This window comes from Watersipora subatra, chromosome 10 (assembly GCF_963576615.1).
Source record: "Watersipora subatra chromosome 10, tzWatSuba1.1, whole genome shotgun sequence".
Classification (NCBI taxonomy): domain Eukaryota; kingdom Metazoa; phylum Bryozoa; class Gymnolaemata; order Cheilostomatida; family Watersiporidae; genus Watersipora; species Watersipora subatra.
The window spans coordinates 6419991-6437274 of record NC_088717.1 but is presented as its reverse complement, the minus strand read 5'-3'; the positions used below and the strand labels follow the sequence as shown (position 1 = coordinate 6437274).

Below are 17284 nucleotides of genomic sequence, written 5' to 3'. Positions count from 1 at the left end.
ATTTTACCTCGTTACAGAACTCCTTTCGCTGTTCTATGGAAGCAGAATATTCTGGAAACGTATTTCTCAACTCTGGTTCTCCATCCTTCCATCTCCACTCTACGACCTACATTCCACCATCAAATACAGCTGTAAAATTCTTGTCTTCAACTCTCAGAGCTCCGTTTCTACCTGAGGTCACCATCCCTGCTGCACAACAACGATAGCCCCAGATCACGGTGCTGTTTCTACCAATCAACATGCCTTCCCACTTAGTGATAATATCCATCCCCAAGATAAAGTGAGCTCTACACAACAGTGCTGGTGCTACCAGGCATCTATTTGTTTGTTACCTCCAGTTCATCAACAAATAGGTCTACATCTGCCTCACCAATGCACAGTGTTTTCTCACCATTCAGCATTGTCACAATTTGTGGTGGTCCTAATGCAACAATGTCATTATCTGCACACCTTTTTAGTAACCACCAATTTCTGACACCCCGAATCAACTAAAGCTTTTAGTGGCCTTTGATTTGTTGACATGATAGTGATCAATGGTAACACCTCGTCAGCTATTGTTGACTGGGAGAGGCATCCGGTGCTGATACCCCTTTTTCCATGTTTTCCGTCTGACCTTCGTTTGGTATAAGTTTCTAGGGGTAACTTCTCACTATGTGGGACTGATCACCACAGATGTAACATGCTCGGAATTTACGGAGATTAGCACCACCATTCGGTTTCACCTCCTTTTCGGTGAACAGTCTCGGACGAGAGGAGAACCTCTGCATATATAATAACTTAGTTTTAGTCTGTGTGTATATTGGCTGTAGCCCACAGCACAGGTTTGACTACCTGATCTACTGAACAACATCAGTCTTGCGTGTGCGACCAAATCAGTCAACTTCAGGGTTTCTACCGAAGCCATCGATTTCAGTTGAACAGATATGTCCAATGGAAGGCCAGTTTTAAACGCACACTTCAGCAAGAGGTCCGCATCTATCTGTTCAATTAGATTAGCCAGCTTTCTCAAATCAGATAGATATACATCTATGGTCGTAAGCAGCATAACAGTTGACACCAAATGCCTGGGGCATCGCAGGCTTCAGCTTCGCATTAACATTTTTAGTCTGATCTCCCGGCTGCTTATAAATAGCAAATACTGACCCATTCAGAAACAAAGGCAAGAATGCTGTTAGATCGTCGATTTTCTGTGTCTTTGCTACCAGCTCAACTTTCTCTAGCCAGTCAGCAAAATCTCCAGTCGTTTGTGAATCCTCATATCTTGAAATTACATCCGTTAATTTCAGTGTGGCCATTATTATTGCCGAAATACTTTGTGGTTAAATTGTTGTTGCTTTAGTATTAATAAGCAATCAGATAGTTTGTTGTTATACTTTCATTGCACTCTCTCAGTAATCCAATTAACTCGCAGCCAAAAATGTGCACAATGAAAAAACGTGCCCGCTAGATCATGTCCAATGTGCATGTCTCAACAGGTCAAGGTTGACAGCACAGTATCGTGACAGCCTTATGTAAAAGTACATGTATAAAACAACACTTCACCACAGTATACATGTTTAAACTTGTAAGTAACCATAGTTTCAGAGTGCACCGGCATCGAGTGGAACAGTAAAGCTCTTGTCTTGCTGTTTGACCACATATTTCACTGCGCTTCTCAGCTCATATTCTTTTATGTATTTTGAGATCATGTAAATTGCCGAATGTACATGCAGTATAAATTGTAATGGAGTAGCCACTGTCTTTAAGCTGTAAACAAACAACATGAGTTCTGCAACAGAATTTTAGGAAGTAATAGCGGTAACTGGTTCCGACTGCTACTAAGAAACATCTAGGCCTACTGCATATCTACTGACCAATGCCATCTTGTTCTAAAGAGTGATGCTAACATGAAAAAAAGCATAAGGTACAGCTGCAGTTGTTTCAAGTAAATTGGTAATGCTGTGCACGGTATAAATATAATACACTGTACTCACTTTTAGCTAAGAATAATATTATTCCTTGCTCTTGGACAGGCCTGTTCTAATTAACGATTGCCTTAGATTTAAGCTAACCTTCTGTCTTATCAAATCTAGGCAGTCTTAATCAACAGTTTTCTATCGCACTCAACCTCTCACACAACAAATGGCAATATTTACAAAGAGATAAAGGGGTGGGGTTTGGGAAATTAACGCAAATATTTCGTAACAAAATAATTTTTGGAGTAAATAATCCTAATAAACAAGAACACCCAGAAGAAAGCAGCCATCACAGAAGAAGAACACAAAGTTTAATAACAATTGTTGCTGAACTTTGTGTTCTTTTTTTGGGATGTACTAGCCCTGTACACAAGCCCAGAAGGAGTTTATATACAGGCTGGTGATGCCCAGGTTGTTTTTAATCAATTTACAATAAGAATGCACTCAGCAACTACTTACCTCAGTTTGAGCTAGTACCAAAATGAAGATGATACACTATTCTAAATAGATCATGGTCATTTATTCATTTCTCAAACAACTACACGCAAGATAGGAGTGAGAAAGAATACAGCGGGTTGTTGCAGGACTTTTCCCATGGAGGACAGATTGTTTCTTTATCGTATATACCGCATGCCTAGAGCACACGACTTTTCTGATGGGAACTAGCTTTTACATGGCCTTATACATACATGGCCAAAAACCGCCACCGTATGTATAGCGATTATAGCTGTAAGCATTTCAAAATCACGTTTTTCTGAATTACGTAAAGGTTGTCTTGTTAAAAGAGAAAACAACTTCTGTCACCAAATCTTTGTAAATCACTTAATGTCGTTATTTTTTCGGCTATTTTTTCTAATCATTGAAATATTTACAAAACCTGTGATATCATAGGGTAGCACCATATTGCAGAATCAATGACATTATGAAATTTAAACTACAATTAACCACGAGCGGTTTGTTATTGACTAAAGCAAAATTATTATCTTTGAACACGCATATAAAGTAGTTATATGTGGTATCTAAGGAATTTACTCACTCGAACACCGCACTACCATCCATGAACAAGGGTTCAGGGTTGTGTCTTTATGTTACTGAGGTTGGTCATTGAAGGAGCACTGTCTTTGGGTACGTCATCGGAAATTTACCGGATTAAGGAGATGGTATATTCAAATTATTTTGTCAATGTCCGGTGTTAGCTGGCAGGAGAATGGATTTCAGCTTCTTTTGGTGGTTTCTCTGTTATGCGATTATCTCATCTTCTGTGGTTGATTTTTCTCAGTTTGAGGTTTCTAATTAGCTTGTTGCTACTTTTTAATTATTGAACTTTGGATGCCTTCAGAGGTCTTGTTGCGGATGTGGCTTGCTATCTGTATGTCCCGTTGCGTGTATTGTATGTACATTTTCTTGGGCTTACTCCATTCTTTGTCGGTGTCTTGATATCTCCAAGCAGCGGCATAATGTATGTATATCCAGTAATCTTTCCCATTCTGTGTCGGTATCGAGTTTTAGTGAAATATCAATATAACAAAGTACAAGTGCCCAAAACCATCGTCATGGCATATTTTGTATTATCTGATTTAATTAATTATCATTTATATTTTAGTCAAGTCGTAATAATTAAAGCAAGTTACTAAAATACAGCTTTAGTGTTTGATTTGCAATTATGCTTCAAAAATATTGTTGTATGGAAACATCAGCGAAACCAGATACCAAAAGACCAGATACCAGTCACAAAAACTCACACAAATTGGTCAATCAGCAAAACATGTACCGGTACATCAAAGGATTCTCAGCAAAATCAACCAACAAAAGATGCTTCAGCTGGTAAGTCGAGAAACTACCAAAAGAAATTAGAAATATGCGTGCCCCTACCAAACATGACCAAAATAACACGAGTTAATCATCATTTCTAACTGGCACATTCACATGGTGTACTCAGGACAATTTTACTCAAATGCCTCTACAACATAGAAAACGGAAACTGAGCACTTGAACAACTTTTTGTAGGCTAACATCGAGAACAGCTGCAATGACTCTGCCGCTTCCTTTTTTGACCGTTGAAACTCATCTGAGATTGAGTGAAACCCCATAAACATCTGAGATTGAGCGAAACCCCATAAACATCTGAGATTGAGTAAAACCTCATAGACATCTGAGATTGAGTGAAACCTCATAGACATCTGAGATTGAGTGAAACCTCATAGACATCTGAGGTTGAGTGAAACCTCATAGACATCTGAGATTGAGTGAAACCTCATAAACATCTGAGATTGAGCGAAACCTCATAGACATCTGAGATTGAGTGAAACCTCATAAACATCTGAGATTGAGCGAAACCTCATAGACATCTAAGATTGAGTGAAACCTCATAAACATCTGAGGTTGAGTGAAACCTCATAGACATCTGAGATTGAGTGAAACCTCATAGACATCTGAGATTGAGTGAAACCTCATAAACATCTGAGATTGAGCGAAACCTCATAGACATCTAAGATTGAGTGAAACCTCATAGACATCTGAGATTGAGTGAAACCCCATAAACATCTGAGATTGAGTAAAACCTCATAGACATCTGAGATTGAGTGAAACCTCATAGACATCTGAGATTGAGCGAAACCTCATAGACATCTGAGATTGAGTGAAACCTCATAGACATCTGAGATTGAGTGAAACCCCATAAACATCTGAGATTGAGTAAAACCTCATAAACATCTGAGATTGAGTGAAACCCCATAAACATCTGAGATTGAGCGAAACCCCATAAACATCTGAGATTGAGTGAAACCTCATAGACATCTGAGATTGAGTGAAACCTCATAGACATCTGAGATTGAGTGAAACCTCATAGACATCTGAGATTGAGTGAAACCTCATAGACATCTGAGATTGAGTGAAACCTCATAGACATCTGAGATTGAGTGAAACCTCATAAACATCTGAGATTGAGCGAAACCTCATAGACATCTGAGATTGAGTGAAACCTCATAGACATCTGAGATTGAGCGAAACCTCATAGACATCTAAGATTGAGTGAAACCTCATAAACATCTGAGATTGAGTGAAACCTCATAGACATCTGAGATTGAGTGAAACCTCATAGACATCTGAGATTGAGTGAAACCTCATAAACATCTGAGATTGAGTGAAACCTCATAGACATCTGAGATTGAGTGAAACCTCATAGACATCTGAGATTGAGTGAAACCTCATAGACATCTGAGATTGAGTGAAACCTCATAAACATCTGAGATTGAGTGAAACCTCATAAACATCTGAGATTGAGCGAAACCTCATAGACATCTGAGATTGAGCGAAACCTCATAGACATCTGAGATTGAGTGAAACCTCATAGACATCTGAGATTGAGTGAAACCTCATAGACATCTGAGATTGAGTGAAACCTCATAGACATCTGAGATTGAGTGAAACCTCATAAACATCTGAGATTGAGCGAAACCTCATAGACATCTGAGATTGAGTGAAACCTCATAGACATCTGAGATTGAGCGAAACCTCATAGACATCTAAGATTGAGTGAAACCTCATAAACATCTGAGATTGAGTGAAACCTCATAGACATCTGAGATTGAGCGAAACCTCATAGACATCTAAGATTGAGTGAAACCTCATAAACATCTGAGATTGAGTGAAACCTCATAGACATCTGAGATTGAGTGAAACCTCATAGACATCTGAGATTGAGTGAAACCTCATAGACATCTGAGATTGAGTGAAACCTCATAAACATCTGAGATTGAGCGAAACCTCATAGACATCTGAGATTGAGTGAAACCTCATAGACATCTGAGATTGAGTGAAACCCCATAAACATCTGAGATTGAGTAAAACCTCATAAACATCTGAGATTGAGTGAAACCCCATAAACATCTGAGATTGAGCGAAACCCCATAAACATCTGAGATTGAGTGAAACCTCATAGACATCTGAGATTGAGTGAAACCTCATAGACATCTGAGATTGAGTGAAACCTCATAGACATCTGAGATTGAGTGAAACCTCATAGACATCTGAGATTGAGTGAAACCTCATAGACATCTGAGATTGAGTGAAACCTCATAGACATCTGAGATTGAGTGAAACCTCATAAACATCTGAGATTGAGCGAAACCTCATAGACATCTGAGATTGAGTGAAACCTCATAAACATCTGAGATTGAGCGAAACCTCATAGACATCTAAGATTGAGTGAAACCTCATAAACATCTGAGATTGAGTGAAACCTCATAGACATCTGAGATTGAGTGAAACCTCATAGACATCTGAGATTGAGTGAAACCTCATAGACATCTGAGATTGAGTGAAACCTCATAGACATCTGAGATTGAGTGAAACCTCATAGACATCTGAGATTGAGTGAAACCTCATAGACATCTGAGATTGAGTGAAACCTATTAGACATCTGAGATTCAGTGAAACCTCATAGACATCTGAGATTGAGTGAAACCTCATAAACATCTGAGATTGAGCGAAACCTCATAGACATCTGAGATTGAGTGAAACCTCATAAACATCTGAGATTGAGTGAAACCTCATAGACATCTGAGATTGAGTGAAACCTCATAAACATCTGAGATTGAGCGAAACCTCATAGACATCTAAGATTGAGTGAAACCTCATAAACATCTGAGGTTGAGTGAAACAGCATGAACAACTGTTTGTGTAAAGGCGCAACTTTCATTGGCTACTTTTTACCTTTTGTCACTGTTATTATTGTATCAGGACTTAGTTAGTTGTACATTTAAAGTTTTGCACTTGTAGAAATAAAGGGGGTTCATTTCTAGTAAATATTAGTATTGCATATAGTTTACCACCTTCACTATGTGGTGAGAGAAGAAAGTCATGACATACAGCTTGCGCTTGTAGCTGGCATTGTTACATAATTGTGGTTTGCCTTTGTTATGTGTTCATTACTGGCAGTAAGCCTTACTCTTATGTCATTGGCTGTGCCCCTTTTGTCTATCTTGTGTTGTTTGAGATTATGGTATGAGTAGGCACTCTCTTCTTCACTCGCAGTGGTACAATAAAGTCATATAGTGTACAGCACATTTCAGCACACACTAGTGTCTGAACCAATATTGATGAAACCAGTTCACACAACCTACAAAAAAACACGCAAACTAAACATAGTTAAGTATAAAATTTAATGATAAAGTCAATTCAACACCGATGTATGTAAGGATGCGTATAGGTATAAGTGGCAGAGTACAGATGGCCAGATACATAGGCCAGTGGTGATATAATTGAACTACTGGTCTATGTCTCCCTGGCCCATGTCATCCATGAAGCAACATATTTTCACAACTGAACTTTTGCTCAAAACTGATTTTTCATTTTATGCTTTGTTGTAAAAACAAAGTATTAAATAAAGGAAGTTCAATAACACACAACAAATTGGCTGCATGTTTACCAAATAAATGTTATGAAAAGCTGAAAAAAGATTATTAGTTAATTTATATATACAGTGTATATTTCTCAAAATTGGCCGTATGTGTATAATTCATGTATTCGTTGTTTTGATTGTTCAGCTATAGCTATTATTTAAGCATTACGCTCAAACATTACGATGCCCCTGATAGGAAATTTCAATCTAAGGCATTATCATATTCGATATACCGTAACCACACTCTAATCATGTAAGCATTGTTATGGATGCCCCTGTTAAGAAATCTTTTTTCGTAAGGTTCAATTACTCTATATGGGGTCAAGGCCAATTCTTCTCATGCAGACGTTTATGGGAAGAGCTTCGAAATTTTTTCTCCATTCGGTCAGACAAAGACAGTATGGTATCTCATTTTTACATTTGCACCAGCATCGATTGTGTAGTTGTTTTTGTAGTGTTTTGTGTAGCTGAAATAAGTTGGGAGAAAAAATAAAAACAACTGTGAAGATTTTCAATTTTGTCAAACAACTGTAACTTTCAAACTTTATATCACGAAGAAAATGTTTTGTGCAAGTCAAATAAATTTAAAAAAATAAAACAACTATAAAAGGGTTTAGATGTAAATGTGAAATAATTAGCAAGTAATAGCTAAATTAAGTCTGTTTTGCTATGATTGCAATAAAATATGATTCGGTAATGATACAATTAATACGAAGTGAGAAAACAAAATAAAAATCCTGAATATGCTGAATTAATAACAATAATTCTTGCATAGAAGTGTGTGTATAAAAAAATTACTGTTCCATCAGAAGCTAACCATCAGATCTTTTCTCATGATATGCAGTTTGAAAGTTAAAATGGCAAATGTTGTTATATGTTAAATACAAATCAATTTTCTGACCAGACTTTTTTATTACCCGGGCAATACTGGGTAGAACAGCTAGTAAATCTATAAATCTGTGTTTGTCTTTTTGACTTTTTGTTAAACCCTGTTTCCAGTGATAGCAATTAAAATGTAGTATGGCAATGAAAAATCTGCATTGCACTAGATTTGATCTCAGGACCCAGATCTAGAGGCCACAAACTTAACCCTTAAGCTACGCGGAGCACTATGGATTCTTTGGACGAATAGTCATTACATTGGTAAAGATACTCACAGCGCTTGCTTGGAGTTAATAACTAGCACTGTTGACTGTAATGCATAATGATTGTTAAGCTTGCCCAAAACGGTTATTACTGTAGTATAGATTTTAGTTAAGATCCAGCTTTCCAGGCAAATTGCTTAAATTCATTTGGTAATTATTCTACTAGCCGTGCAATGCCGAGGATTTGGTTAGTATTATCATAAAAAATATTGTATAATATAAAAACATATTATTATTATTATAAGCTGCAAAAAGCTTATAATAAAATTTCCTTTATTTGTTTGAGCAAATGGTTTTACTTACCTTTCTTTTAAAAAAGGTGACTTTGGTGTCAAGGACACAGGTACCTGATAGATTATTGGCCCATAGAATGTAAGCAATAAGAATTCAACTTAAAACTGGCTTACGTAATCCGGCTCACCTATCCTACCTCTCCCTTACCATATTTTTTCATTTGTTAAACTTGTCAATTTATTCACAGGTGTCACAAATGCTATTATTGTAGTTGTAGACTGCATTCACTGTGAATGAGGAATAAGCTCCAACCATAGCAATGCTGCTGAAAAAGCACTCGTGTGGGAGTAAAAGCAGCTATGAAATTGAACGCTGGCGTCCGCAGCGTATTTGAGTTACTTTTCTGTAATTCAAACAAGAGCACACAACTACGCAAAATTCACAACTACCATTTTCAATACACTTTTTGCAGATGCTTTAAAATCATTAAATGGAAAAATTTTAAAAGAGAGATTGTACTGGCTAGCTAACTAAACGTGCAAACAGAAGAACTCCTAGCCATAGGTATTAACATCAACTTATTAGGTCAGCTATATAGGTCATATGTAGGTCTCAGGTCATAGGTCAGCTATATGACTATTGCTGCTTCCATTTGGGTAATAAGCAGAAATACCTCAGCTTGAATCAAAAAGAATGAAGATTAGCTTGAAGTGATTGTCTAAAAAACAGGTTCAAGCAGAACTTTAAGCAGCTCGAAAAGCGATTCATAGATTTATTCATAATCTATGAGTTTTTGTTTACTAAGCACCCAAATGGAATAATGTACCACTTCAATTTAAGCATTTTTATGGGTTAGTCTTGTATATTTGAAAGCTAAACAGCAACTGACTTGCTACATAAGTGAGATAAGAGAGTAAAAGGATTATTACATAACAATTACGTAACAGATGAGTGAGTCAATATGAACAAAGAGTATGACAAAAGCTATATACAAATACAAGATAATGACGGCGGTCAATGTCAAAAACTAGTACATACTCAACACTCCCACATAGTTTTGACATGCACACTTAATAATCTGTTAGGCCCATGTTCTGTCGATGTACTACAAAGCGGTCTCTGCATAGGGGTTTAGTTAAGATATCGGCAGTCATATCAGCAGATAGACAGTGTTTAATAAGTATGTGTCCATTTGCAACAGCTTCTCTCAGAAAGTGATATTTTATGTCAATATGTTTTGTTCGAGATTTTGTTGCAGTGTTCTTAGCTATAGCGATTGCTGCTTGATTGTCAACCATGCATGTTGTAGGCATATGAGCATCCTTGCCGTCAATGTCATTGAGTAACTTGCGTAACCACATTGATTCTTGTGTTGCATGAAATAACGAGACGTATTCAGCTTCTGCCGTTGAGACGGCTACAGTATTTTGACGCTTGCTTTGCCGGCTTACAGCTCCACCTGACATTAGGAACACATTACCTGAAGTAGAAGGTCGATTACGTAAGTCTCCAGCCCAGTTTGCATTGGAATAACCGATGACTTTAGCTTCATCTGACTTGTTGTAGCAAAGTTTAGTTGTCAGTGTTCCTTTGATATAGCGTATGATTCGCTTTACAGCGGTAAGTTGAGCTTCTGTTGGACATGAGTTGTACTTTGACACTTCACTTACTGCCTGTGCTATATCTGGACGTGTTGCAAGTGCAACAGAAGCATATAAAAGTGAACCAACCATTACTTGATACTTTCTTGAATCCACAGGCTTACTGATTCCATCATATTTTATGAGTTTAACATTTATGTCTGCAGGTGTGGATACCGCGTTTGAGTCTTGCATACCAAAGCGATTGATGACTTGCTGGAGATAGTACTTTTGATCTAGAGATATTGAAGATTCGTGTTGATCAATATTAACCACCAAGCAATCGTGCAGTGGTCCTAAGTCTTTCATTTTAAACTGATTTTAGAGAGCATGCTTCACTTGCATTAATGATGCATCATCATCACTCATTACAATGAGATCGTCAACGTATACGGCCATTATAGTTTTGATGCCTGAATTGCTATCTCTAACATATACACATGGGTCAGTAGTGGACTGACAAAAATCTATAGACTTCAGAAAACTATCTAGAGCAAGATTCCAGCATTTAGGAGATTGCTTCAGTCCATAAATAGACTTGTTGAGTTTATACACAAGATGTTCAGATCCAGGTTTAATAAAACTTTCTGGTTGAGACATGTAGACTTCTTCATCAAGTTTGCCATTCAAAAAGGCAGTTAAAACGTCCATTTGATGAATGTACATGTTGCGATAAAGGCCATACGCCAGTAGCGTACGAATTGTTGCAAAACCAAAAACAGGTGAGAATGTCTCATGATAGTCTATTCCATGCTGCTGTGAATAAACCTTAGCCACTAGTCGACCTTTGAATCGCTCTACGGTTCCGTCACCTCGATGTTTAGCTTTAAACACCCACTTGCATCCAACAACACTACATTTTCGAGGTAACTCTGTAAGATTCCAGGTATTATTATCTATCAGTGACTGTTACTCACACCTAGCAGCTTCTATCCATTCCCTATGTTGAGAGCTTTGTTTTGCCTCTGAGAATGTCTCTGGTCCAATTATGTGACCAGCTTGATGATCGACATGTTGAGCCTGGCTTACATACTCATCAATTCCATAGCGAACCGGAGGTCTACGTTCGCGAGCATATATGCGTCGCTGTTGCCCTTCACCAATGCATTGCCCAGATAGGTTTGGAGTTGTCTGTTCATTTACTGAATGTTCAACAAGAATAGATTTCTGCTTTTTATATTGGTCACATGATGGTTTAACGGTATTTGTAAAGTTCGTTTCATCAAATACCACGTCTCGCCTAGTAGTGACTTTACCAGTCGATTCATCAAGCAGGCGGTATACCTTTGACTGTTTGCTGTATCCTATAAACCTTAGCTTCTGGCACTTCTTGTCAAGTTTCTGTCGCAGTTGATCTGGAACATGAGCATAAGCAAAACATCCAAACACCCTTACATTGTCTATGTTGGGTTTGCGTTCATACCACTTCTCATACGGTGTGTGATCATTCTTGTGCGAGGAAGTGGCAAGCCGATTTCTAACGTAGCCAGCAGTAGAAATGGCCTCAGCCCAGTATTGCTTTGACAATTTAGCATGGCACAACATTGAACATGCTGCTTCACACAGAGTTCTATTCATTTGCTCAGCAACACCATTATGTTCCGGTGAGTAGGCTGATGTGAGTTCATGATGAATACCTTTAGATTTCAAGTAGTCAGTAAATTCTTGAGACAAGTATTCACCACCTCTATCTGATCTCAGCGTTTGAATGGTTTTTCCAGATTGGTTGGTTGTATGTGCTTCAAACTCTTTGAACTTCTCAGGTACCTCAGATTTGTTTCTAAGAAAATACACAGCACAGCATCTAAAAAAATCGTCTATAAAGGTAACAAAGTATTTGCTACCTCCAATTGATTCTGTTTCCATTGTACAAGCGTCAGAATGCACTAGTTCTAGCTTACGGGTAGCCTTGATATCTCCCACAGGTTTGAAGGGTTTACGAGTCATCTTCTCTTCAGCACAGCCTTCACAGAAGGAAATGTCCATTGCAGGTAATCTTGTAGCACAGACTATATTTCCTTTGCTCAGTTTTTTCAGAGTACAGTTATTCACATGTACTAGACATTGATGCCAAATCTTTGCGCTAGCAGTGTTTGCATATTGAGTTTCAGTTTAAACACAGTCTAGACTGAACAGCTTATTAGCTAGTGATCCCATGGCCCTAACTCAACCACTAGCATCCTTCAATCCAACATCGAGTATGGCCGAACTGAACAATGTAGCCTTTCTGAGTTGCAGCTCCAACTGAAAATAAACTGCTTGTTAGCTGAGGGACATGAAGTACATTGTAAAATGCAGCTGCACATTGAACTCTACGATTGAGCTTTAGCATCACTTTTACAACACCAACTCCCACAGCTTCAACTGTTCGACCATCACCTAGGCTGACCATTGCTATCTGTTCTAGCTTCTTGTAGCTATTAAAACTTTCCCTGTTAGGTGTCATATGACACCATGCTCCAGAGTCAATTAGCCAGGATGAGCTATTGTGCAATGCAAATGTATTGCTATGATGAGTGATAAATGTAAATTCATTGCTTACACAGCCATCGTCATTTTTACGTTCCATATGGTTTTGCAGTCGCTTCCATGCTACATCAGGTGCTTCTGTATCTGTTATTAAGTAGAGAAGTTCAGTACTAACAGATAGAGAAGTGGTTCTTAACCAGGGAAAATTCTCCCCAGGGGAGAATTTTGCGATTTTAGGGGGGGAATTTAGCAGTTTGCCAAAGGGGATTTCCGTGGCACTAATTTTTCTTATATAAAGGGCAGCGAAGAGTGAATGAACTTCGGTAGTTTCAACAAAACCAAGATCTAAAACTGTGGAAAAGGTAAGGATTGCTACACTACACGCATATACATACCTGCAATATTAATTGTTCAGTTACCGATTTGGTTTGCATAGACGTATAACATTTTGACAATTTGCTCTGTAGCCTAAAAAATGTATGATGTTTTGCTCATGTAGATATTGAACGTATTCAAATATTTTGAGTGCATATCCCATATTGTAGGTGTTAGAAATGTCAAAGACAAAAACACGAACATTTGATGATTCTTACCTTAACTATGGATTCACTTGTATGATTAAAAGCGGCATTGAAGTACCACAATGTGTTTTGTGCATGAAAGTGCTCGCTAACGACTCCATGAAACCACATCAACTTAAGCAACACTTAAGAAATAAACATGCAGAACACATGGATAAATCAAAACCGTTCTTGGAAGCTAAAGAGAGAAAACTCAAGCGGGCAAAACCGGATTCCACTGGCAGCTTTCATATCCAGGCACAGGCCATTACCGAGGCATCCTATGCTCTGTCTTACCGTATCGCCAGAGATAAGAAGCCACACACCATTGGTGCAACATTAATTAAACCTTGTCTGTTAGAGTGTACTAAGATTATCCTCGGAGACACAGCCGCTCAAAATATAGCTGATTTATCCCTCTCAGACAGCACAGTGAAATCAAGGATCGATGATATGTCTGCGGACATAAAGAGGCAAGTAAAGCCTGGTTTCTATATGACAGCGCAAGAGGCGCAACAAGGCGCACGACGTCGTGCGTAGGCCAGCTGTGATATGGAAACGTCAACGCGCGACGATCGGGCGACGTGCGCACGCTGATCGCAAGGATTCAACAGAATGGATCCTTGCGATGGGTGCGCGCAATGATGTATCCCACAATACACCGCTAGACCTTTTCAACCTATCCCACAATTCAAACGGAGGGCGGTGTTCCGAAGAAATCGGTCTCCAGTGCGAAAGAGTAAGACTGGTTTTCATATGACAGTGCAATTTCGCAACTGAGAACTGTTTGTCCGAAGAAATATGTCTCTTCTACGAAAAAGTAAGAAAATTATCCACCCTGTCCAATGCAAGCATGGCGCTTACGCCTGATATGGAAACACTGCATCGCGGCCCAAGAAATACATTGCGCACGATCACTGGGCCGCGCACGATCATTGCGCTGTCCTATGGAAATCAGGCTTAATTGAAAAGATCAAGTCATCTCCCATGTTCGCCATTCAACTTGATGAGTCCACTGATGTTGCTAGCATTTCACAGCTGATGGTGTTTGCACGCTATGTACACAGAGAGACAATTGAGGAAGAATTTCTGTTCTGCAGTCCTCTAACAGAGACCACCACAGCTGCTGATGTTATGAACCTGGTTTCCAACTTCTTCAGCAAAGAACATCTGGACTGGGGCAAACTAATTGGAGTTTGCACTGATGGTGCTCCAGCCATGCTTGGCTGTCGTGCTGGATTTGCACAATTGGTAAAAAAAGAATCCTTTAGTGGTGAGTACCCATTGCTTCATTCACAGACGAGTGCTAGCAGCAAAAACTCTTCCCTAAGGATTGCAGGGACACCTTTCTTCAGTGATTAAAGTAGTAAACTTTATCAAAGGCTCTACCTTGCAAGACGTCTCTCCCACAAGTTATGCAAAGATATGGATGCTGTGCACTCATCACTATTGTTCCACACCAAAGTTCGATAGTTATAAAAGGGTAACATGCTTCTGCGTTTCTTCAATCTATGAGCAGAGGTCAATGAGTTTTTGAAAACTCATAACAAACCCAAACTACTGGCTTCAATGCAGGTGGAAGGCTTCCATCAGTGTCTTGCTTACCTGGTTGAAATATTTGGTTCAATCAATGAAGTGAACACAAGGATGCAAGGTAGAGACAGAAATGTGTTGAATGTAACTGATAGTATCGATGCAATCAAGGACAAGCTCAAACTCTGGGTGGAAAGACTGGCTACTAGGAATGTAAGAGTTTCATTTCCAGTTCTGCATTCATTAGTTGACAAGAAAGCTCCTTCCGCTTCTTTGCTAACTGACATAAAGCATCACTTGAACAGCTTGATAGCAGAGTTTGAGAGATATTTTCCAAAGTTAGATCCTAGGACAGAGCAATTGATGAGCCTGACCCGAGACCCTTTCAGGCGTAATGTCCACGAAATTCTGGAACGGCTTCATGAGGAGTTATTGGAGCTGACAAACAACTCTGCATTAAAAGATGACTTCAAGGAGCTATCAATAGGGCACTTTTGGGTTCAGGCCCAAAGATTGTATCCTAACATAAACCTGGCCGCTTTTAAGATGCTCATACCATTTGCTTCCACACCTCTTTGCGAGTCAGCATTTTTAGCAATGCTAACCATAAAGAGCAAATCTAGAAACCGTCTGGAAGTAGAAGCTGACCTACGGCGTGCCCTATCTACAAAAACTCCTAACATCAAAATTCTGGTCAGCTTCAAACAAACACAGAAATCGCACTTGACTGCTGAGTGCCTTACAATGCTAGATATATTGAGTTTCAATATACATTCATTTTTAATATTCCATGTAAATATGACTGTAATAAATGCATATATACATGTATATATATATATAAAAATTGTTTCCTCACCCCGAATACCCCGTATGGGTGGTAAATTCTGCTCTAACTCGGGTCTCCTACCAGAGACCTGGGAGTTTGAGCACTCGCCTTAAGATCTTAGCTGTTCCCAATAGCGCACTTTTCTGCAACTCACTTGAGTTGATTGCTGTTGGTATTTGGGCAAGCCACATTTTATGCGCCGGTGTTATTGCGCCCAGTGCCCCAATGACTACTGGGATTACAGTTGTTCTTACATTCCAGCATTTTTCAATTTCTTCTCCAAGAGAGACATATTTCTCTACCTTTTCTTTTTCTTTGCTGGCTATATTGTAGTCATTAGGTACTGCTATATCTATTATAGTAGCCCTCTTGTTCTCCTTGTCTACCACCACTATATCTGGTTGGTTTGCTAGGACATGCTTGTCAGTTCGGATGTAGAAGTCCCAGAGGATCTTAGCGCGGTCATTTTCATTGACCTTACCAGGAGCTTCCCACCAGTGTTGTGGTTTACTAAGGCCATATTTATCACATAGACTTCTATACACAACACCTGTGACATGATTATGCCGCTCAGTGTATGCGTTTCCTGCTAGCTGCTTGCATCCACTGATGATGTGTTGGATGGTCTCAGGTGCATCTTTGCACAATCTGCATCTAGGACCGTCTCTAGTGTGATAGATTTTTGTTTGGAGTTGCCTTGTTGGGAGCACTTGCTCCTGGGCTGCCATGATTAGCAACTCTGTATTGGCCGTTAGGTTTCCTTTGTTCAGCCACATATATGTCTGGTGAAGATCGCCAACCTTAGATATTTGTTGGTGGTAAGCACCATGAAGAGGTTTCGTGTGCCAGTCAATTTCCTCATCATCAGGGCGTAGGTCCGTTGTAAGAGCAGCCGATTGAAATTCAGCTAGCAACTTATCTGAAGTGGCCATGAAGGCTGCATATGCTTTGATGCTTTGCTCCTCCTCATTCACTGTCTGCTGCACACTTTTGAGTCCCCTACCACCATCTTTCCTATCGAGATACAATCTAGTAGTATCAGATTTTGGGTGGAGTGCTCCATGCTTGGTCAGCAGTTTACGAGTTGCTATATCTGTTTTTTTGATGGCTCCCTCAGTCCACTTTATTATGCCTGCTGGATATCTTATTACTGGCAGTGAGTAGGTATTTATTGCCATGACTTGGTTCTTGGCATTGAACTGGCTCCGTAAGACCTGCCGAAGGCGTTTGTTGTATTCGATAATGGCTTTGTGACGTACCTCGGCTTCGTAGTTGATGTTGCTTTGCATAATCCCCAAGTACTTGTATCCTTCTTCTATATCTTTGATGGTACCATTTGGCATTCTTAGGCCATCTGTGAGCATAGAATGGCCTTTCTTAAGAATTAGCCTTCCACATTTCTCAATACCGAAGGTCATTCCGATGTCCTTGCTGTATACCTGAGTGAGGTGTATTAGCGAATCAATGTCCCTTTCTTTGTTAGCGTGCAGCTTGATGTCATCCATGTAGAAGAGGTGGTTT

The 17284-nt window shown here is 39.2% G+C and overlaps 2 protein-coding genes across 2 annotated transcripts; both read left to right on the top strand.

Annotated features, from left to right (window-relative positions):
- The first annotated feature begins 13398 nt into the window (after positions 1–13398).
- Positions 13399–13944, top strand: LOC137406704 (zinc finger BED domain-containing protein 5-like). The gene has a single exon (XM_068093319.1). It carries the CDS (start codon positions 13399–13401, stop codon positions 13942–13944), a length of 546 nt encoding a protein of 181 aa, XP_067949420.1.
- Positions 13945–14032: 88 nt separating this feature from the next.
- Positions 14033–16497, top strand: LOC137406703 (zinc finger BED domain-containing protein 5-like). Its single transcript, XM_068093318.1, has 4 exons — positions 14033–14143; positions 14377–14655; positions 14980–15630; positions 16357–16497. The coding sequence occupies exons 1-4, from the start codon at positions 14033–14035 to the stop codon at positions 16495–16497; spliced, it is 1182 nt and encodes a 393-aa protein (XP_067949419.1).
- The last annotated feature ends 787 nt before the right edge of the window (positions 16498–17284 follow it).